Here is a 7,464-nt window from a genome sequence, read left to right on the forward strand (position 1 = left end):
AGGGAAAACATAGAAATAAAAAATAGGTAAGGCTTCTTTTAAAAGATAGATACAAGAAAAGAATTTGTGATGATTCAAAAAATTATTTTTTCCCATTTCTTTTTCAATTCTAGGCATCTAATAGGATTCAGGAATCGAAGAATCAGTGCACTCAGGTGGTGCAGGAAAGAGAGAGCCTTCTGGTGAAAATCAAAGTCCTGGAGCAAGACAAGGCAAGGCTGCAGAGGCTGGAGGATGAGCTGAATCGTGCAAAAGCAACTCTAGAGGCAGAAACCAGGGTGAAACAGCGCCTGGAGTGTGAGAAACAGCAGATTCAGAATGACCTGAATCAGTGGAAGACTCAGTATTCCCGCAAGGAGGAGGCTATTAGGAAGATAGAATCAGAGAGAGAAAAGAGTGAGAGAGAGAAGAACAGTCTTCGGAGTGAGATTGAAAGACTCCAAGCAGAGATCAAGAGGATTGAAGAGAGGTGCAGGCGTAAGCTGGAGGATTCTACCCGAGAGACACAGTCACAGTTGGAAACAGAACGTTCCCGGTATCAGAGGGAGATTGATAAACTCAGACAGCGTCCATATGGGTCCCATCGGGAGACCCAGACTGAATGTGAGTGGACTGTTGACACCTCCAAGCTGGTGTTTGATGGGCTGAGGAAGAAGGTGACGGCGATGCAGCTCTATGAGTGTCAGCTGATTGACAAAACAACCTTGGATAAACTATTGAAGGGGAAGAAGTCAGTGGAAGAAGTTGCTTCTGAAATACAGCCTTTCCTTCGGGGTGCAGGAGCTATTGCTGGAGCATCTGCTTCTCCTAAGGAAAAATACTCCTTGGTAGAGGCTAAGAGAAAGAAATTAATCAGTGCAGAATCCACAGTCATGCTTCTGGAGGCCCAGGCAGCTACAGGTGGTATAATTGATCCCCATCGGAATGAGAAGCTGACTGTCGACAGTGCCATAGCTCGGGACCTCATTGACTTCGATGACCGCCAGCAGATATATACAGCAGAAAAAGCTATCACTGGTTTTGATGATCCATTTTCAGGCAAGACAGTATCTGTTTCAGAAGCCGTCAAGAAAAATTTGATTGATAGAGAAACTGGAATGCGCCTGCTGGAAGCCCAGATTGCTTCAGGGGGTGTAGTAGACCCTGTGAACAGTGTCTTTTTGCCAAAAGACGTTGCTTTGGCCCGGGGGCTGATTGATAGAGATTTGTATCGATCCCTGAATGATCCCCGAGACAGTCAGAAAAATTTTGTGGATCCAGTCACCAAAAAGAAGGTCAGTTACGTGCAGCTGAAGGAACGGTGCAGAATCGAATCACATACTGGTCTGCTCTTGCTCTCAGTACAGAAGAGAAGCATGTCCTTCCAAGGAATCAGACAACCTGTGACCGTCACCGAGCTAGTAGATTCTGGTATATTGAGACCGTCCACTGTCAATGAACTGGAATCTGGTCAGATTTCTTATGATGAGGTTGGTGAGAGAATTAAGGACTTCCTCCAGGGTTCAAGCTGCATAGCAGGCATATACAATGAGACCACAAAACAGAAGCTCGGCATTTATGAGGCAATGAAAATTGGCTTAGTCCGACCTGGTACTGCTCTAGAGTTGCTGGAAGCCCAAGCAGCTACCGGCTTTATAGTGGATCCTGTTAGCAACTTGAGGTTACCGGTGGAGGAAGCCTACAAAAGAGGTCTGGTGGGCATTGAGTTCAAAGAGAAGCTCCTGTCTGCAGAACGAGCCGTCACTGGGTATAACGATCCTGAAACAGGAAACATCATCTCTTTGTTCCAAGCCATGAATAAGGAACTCATTGAAAAGGGCCATGGTATTCGCTTATTAGAAGCACAGATCGCAACCGGGGGGATCATTGACCCGAAGGAGAGCCATCGTTTACCAGTTGACATAGCGTATAAGAGGGGCTATTTCAATGAGGAACTCAGTGAGATTCTCTCAGATCCAAGTGATGATACCAAAGGATTTTTTGACCCCAACACTGAAGAAAATCTTACCTATCTGCAACTAAAAGAAAGATGCATTAAGGATGAAGAAACAGGGCTCTGCCTTCTGCCTCTGAAAGAAAAGAAGAAACAGGTGCAGACATCACAAAAGAATACCCTCAGAAAGCGTAGAGTGGTCATAGTTGACCCAGAAACCAATAAAGAAATGTCTGTTCAAGAGGCCTACAAGAAGGGCCTAATTGATTATGAAACCTTCAAAGAACTGTGTGAGCAGGAATGTGAGTGGGAAGAAATAACCATCACAGGATCAGATGGCTCCACCAGGGTGGTCCTGGTAGACAGAAAGACAGGCAGTCAGTATGATATTCAAGACGCTATTGACAAGGGCCTTGTTGACAGGAAGTTCTTTGATCAGTACAGATCGGGCAGCCTCAGCCTCACTCAGTTTGCTGACATGATCTCCTTGAAAAATGGTGTTGGCACCAGCAGCAGCCTGGGCAGTGGTGTCAGCGATGATGTTTTTAGCAGCTCCCGGCATGAATCAGTAAGTAAGCTTTCCACCATATCCAATGTCAGGAATTTAACCATAAGGAGCAGTTCTTTTTCAGACTCCCTGGAAGAATCAAGCCCCATTGCAGCCATCTTTGACACAGAAAACCTGGAGAAAATCTCCATTACGGAAGGTATAGAGCGGGGCATCGTCGACAGCATCACCGGTCAGAGGCTTCTGGAGGCTCAGGCCTGCACAGGTGGCATCATCCACCCAACCACAGGCCAGAAGCTGTCACTTCAGGACGCAGTCTCCCAGGGTGTGATTGACCAAGACATGGCCACCAGGCTGAAGCCTGCTCAGAAAGCCTTCATAGGCTTCGAGGGTGTGAAGGGAAAGAAGAAGATGTCGGCGGCAGAGGCAGTGAAAGAAAAATGGCTCCCGTACGAGGCTGGCCAGCGCTTCCTGGAGTTCCAGTACCTCACGGGAGGCCTTGTTGACCCGGAAGTGCATGGGAGGATAAGCACGGAAGAAGCCATCCGGAAGGGGTTCATCGACGGCCGCGCCGCCCAGAGGCTGCAAGACATCAACAGCTATGCCAAAATCCTGACCTGCCCCAAAACCAAATTAAAAATATCTTACAAGGATGCCATAAATCGCTCCATGGTAGAAGACATCACTGGGCTGCGCCTTCTGGAAGCCGCCTCCGTGTCGTCCAAGGGCTTACCCAGCCCTTACAACATGTCTTCGGCTCCGGGCTCCCGCTCCGGCTCCCGCTCGGGATCTCGCTCCGGATCTCGCTCCGGGTCCCGCAGTGGGTCCCGGAGAGGAAGCTTTGACGCCACAGGGAATTCTTCCTACTCTTACTCCTACTCATTTAGCAGTAGCTCTATTGGGCACTAGTGGTCAGTTGGGAGTGGTTGCTATACCTTGGTTTCATTTATATTAATTTCCACTTTATTAAATAATAAAAAAGAAAATCCCGGTGCTTGCAGTAGAGTGATAGGATGTTCTATGCTTACAGAAAACATAGCCATTGTTGAAATCAAACAGTAAAGGCTCTTCTGGCTTTTTATCTTCTTAGCTCATCTTAAATAAGTAGTACATTTGGATGCAGGGCGTCTGAAATGCTAATCAGTTGTAACAGCAGCACAAATTGAACTTAGAATTTGTTTCTTCTCCTGTGTGCCTTTTTTTTTTTTTTTTTTTTTTTTAAATCAGCTCTTTAACTTTGGAAGCCTTTAATACAGTTTTCTATTCTTGGAGATAAAAATTAAATGGATCACTCATATTTTAGTCATTCTGCTTCTCATCTAAATATTTCCATTTGCTGTATTAGTAGATAATTACCCTCCCAGCACCAGCCCCTCTCTCAAACACGCAACCCAAACCCAAGCATTTTGGAATGAGCCTCCTTTAGTTTTAGAGTGGATTGTGTAACCCATATGCTCTTTCATGTACTTGTTTGCTTTGATATTAATTTGACTGTGCATGACAGCAACAATCTTTGCTTTTCTTTGGTCAAAGTTTTCCGTTTATTTTGCTTGTCATTTTCGATGTACTTTAAAAAGGTGTCTATGAAGTTTGCTATTCTGGCAATAAACTTTTAGACTTTTGAAGTTTTTGAAGTTTTTGTGTTTTAATTTAATGATGTTTTTAAACATGTATAAATATTCAGCAGCAGCTTTTTATCATAACATAGGTTTAAAAACATTTGTTTACTAAATACCTATGAAGAAATACCATTAAAAAAACTATTTGGTTCTGGCCGGGTGCAGTGGCTCACACCTGTAATCCCAACACTTTGGGAGGCCGAGGCGAGTGGATCACAAGATCAGGAGATCAAGACCATCCTGGCCAACATGGTAAAACCCCGTCTCTATTAAAAATACAAAATTAGCTGGGTGTGGTGGTATGTGCCTGTAATCCCAGCTACTCTGGAGGCTGAGGCAGGAGAATTGCTTGAACCCAGGAGGCAGAGGTTGTAGTGAGCTGTGATCGCGCCATTGCTCTCCAGCCTGCCAACAGAGTGAGACTCCGTTTCAAAAAAAACAAAAAAACAAAAACAAAAACAAAAAATAATTTGGTTCTACATTCGTATTAGAAGGTGATCTTTTGAAGGTAGTTCTTTAGCACTTCTCAGATGCCTGTCATGCACCAGTGGAGTCCTTGGAAAGAAGTACTGTGTAAAGAAGCCAGCCTAGAGGTCAATACCGTGTTCTAGTTTATTCTGGACACTGAGTACCAAGTAGCGTTGGCAAAAGTCACCATCATAGCATTGAAAAAATATGAAGTTGCTAAGGTGCCTTTTTGGATATCCTCAAAGTAGATAGTGTTTCATTTTGTCCTTTAAGAGGAAAAAATTGTCCTGGAACCCATGAAAAGGATTTCTGAAGAGTTCTTGGCTCTTCCTTTGATCCAAAGGAAATATAAGCCTATTCCTTTGGATCAAAGAGAAACTACTAAAATTCACACATTTGTCGTTAGATTAACATGACTTCACTGAATACCTACCATCTCTAGTATTGGAGTAGGTATGAAGGAGTATGACTTACAAGCCCCCTGACGACAAAGCAGTTGCAATCTGGGTGGGGACAGAAACAGATAAAGCAATCAGTGGGACAGCTTTCAAATGCCAGCAGTTATAATGCAATCAAATTTTGTAGTACAGGTAGAAAATAGGAAAACAATGCTAATTGTATAGAACAAAAAAGATCATTAAGATTAGATAAATCATTTGGGCTTTTGGTACTTAGGGTGAAAATCACCTCCATTGTTTTTGCACAGGCCACTTTTCTTCCACGGCACTCTCTCCTTCCTTATCTCACCTCTTCCTCTTACTCCCTCTCCCAATTTGGAGGAGTTGAAATTAGTTTTATACATCAAATACTGAGTTCATGTGCCATGCATTGTGCCAGAAGCCATGGAGTCTATGCTAGAAATACATGGTGCAAAAATGGCCTTCATAATCCAAAAGGAGGAAGAAAAACGTAAATGCTGTGTTGGGAAAAATGAAGGAAATCCCTTATACTAGAGCTGAGAGACCGTATTAGTCACTTCACTCTACCATAACAAGATGCCACAGACAGTGGTTTCAACAGAAGTGGATTTTCCCACAGTTCTGGAGCCAAAAGGACAAGATCAAGGTGCAGCCAGGTTGGTTTCTAGTGAGACCCGGCTCATGGGTGGCTGCCAGTCTTACCTGAGTAGAGTACCTCTCCCTTCTTTATGACCTCATGTAACCTTAATTACCTCTTAGGGCTCTATCTCTTTATACAATCACATTGTGGATTAGTACTTAAAACATGAATTTTTTAGGGACCCAATCCAATCCATAACAGAGGCCTAGCCTAGGACAGGAGTCTGGAGACCACTCCAGGAGAGTGATAGCAAAACAGTTCAGCATCAGTGTAGAGCAGTTCCTCGGGCTGAAACAGTAACTGCAGAGTACAGTCAATTGATAATTCTTTCCTACTTCCTCTGCCAAAGTTGTCATGAAGCTCTGAGATGACGTGGGCTGCATCCTGAAGAGAGGATAGGTTTGACCTGGCCTAAGGTTTAATTTGGTTCACATACACAAACAGGGAAACAGACACTAGAACTTTTTATCAGGAGTCATGTCACATCAGAAATAGTCTCACATTTTCCAGACCAACCGGCTAATTATGGAAATGCAAATAAAAAGTAAGGATACCATGGGAAGAGTATGAATACATTAATTTCATACTCTTCTCTTACCAGCTTCTAGCCCACTTCTGTATTTTATGGTGCTGCCTATTCATAGTCTTACGACTTTTTTTTTTTTTTTTTTTTTTTTTTTTTTTTTTTTTTTTTTTTTTAGGTGAGGACTGTGCTATTTGCCTTTAGAAATAATTGTTCACCAAAAAATTCCCCCACAGTTCTTTCACCCGGGTAAACAAAGTGCAAAAGGAAACCAAGGTTTGACACGTGGGCTTGAAAACGTTTTAAAAAGTAATATAAAATGGGTTGGATTCTGAGAGTTAAAACCATTTGGGGAAACTACAAAGGCTAATTCCAGGTCGTGGGTAGGAAATGTACAAAGTTAAGCTTGTGTTATCAAAGCCTAATAGGGATACGTCAAAGACACATATGGCTTAATGTGTCTTCCACTGGCCATATTTGTGACAATTTGACCATCAACAAGAATTATGATGTTAAACAAGTATATTATATTGAATTTAAAAAACCTTAAGTCAATAACTTTAAAGGCATCTTGATTCCATAGCAAAGAAAACACTAAAATGGAGGTGTGGAAAGAATGTCAGTTAATAAACATAGAAGGCATGATACTATTACAGAATCATTTATAACTCCTTATGTAACAGCAGATTCAGTGAAGGACTGTATAAAGTAGTTGGGGAACACGGTATTCTTAGCGTCTCAAGGAATAATCCACAGATTGCTTACCAATTCCTAAGGGGAAAAGGTACTATTAGAATGAAGAGATGTAACCCCCACTTTTACCAAGCGAAAAAATTTAGCATTACAGTACTAATGTAATTTACATATGTGTCCCCCTGGGTTGTAATAAGAGGTACACAACATTTCTTATGTAGTATTCTTGCAAAAGTGCTCAAACTGAGTCTAATTATGATGGAAACAAAATCTGACAAATCCAGAATGAGGGACATTCTACAAGACAACTGCCTAGGCTCATCACATTTAGTGATTTAATTTAAAAATGAGGGTGGGCCGGGCACGGTGGCTCATGCCTTTAATCCCAGCACTTTGGAAGAGTGTGCGGATCACAAGGTCAAGGGATCAAGACCATCCCGGCCAGCATGCAGAAACCCCGTCTCTACTAAAAATACAAAAATTAGCTAGGCATGGTGGTGCGTGCCTGTAGTCCCAGCTACTTGGGAGGCTGAGGCAGGAGAATGGCTTGAACCCGGGAGGCAAAGGTTGCAGTGAGCTGAGATTGTGCCACTGCACTCCATCCTGGGCAACACTGCAAGACTCCATCTCAAAAAAAAAAAAAAAAAAAAAAAAAAAAAAA

General features: G+C 42.8%; 1 protein-coding gene across 3 annotated transcripts in view; it reads left to right on the forward strand.

The window, feature by feature from the left end:
* The window catches only part of DSP (desmoplakin), a 125,567-nt gene extending 121,501 nt beyond the window's left edge, over positions 1-4,066 (forward strand). For all 3 annotated transcript variants that reach the window (XM_074398421.1, XM_039462589.2, XM_039462590.2), the window contains exon 24: positions 114-4,066. In XM_074398421.1, coding sequence (XP_074254522.1) covers positions 114-3,350 — 3,237 coding nt within the window. In that variant the 3' untranslated portion in view covers positions 3,351-4,066. The remainder of the gene's footprint in view (positions 1-113) is intronic.
* Positions 4,067-7,464: the final 3,398 nt, after the last annotated feature.

Source organism: Saimiri boliviensis, chromosome 4 (assembly GCF_048565385.1).
Source record: "Saimiri boliviensis isolate mSaiBol1 chromosome 4, mSaiBol1.pri, whole genome shotgun sequence".
Lineage (NCBI taxonomy): Eukaryota > Metazoa > Chordata > Mammalia > Primates > Cebidae > Saimiri > Saimiri boliviensis.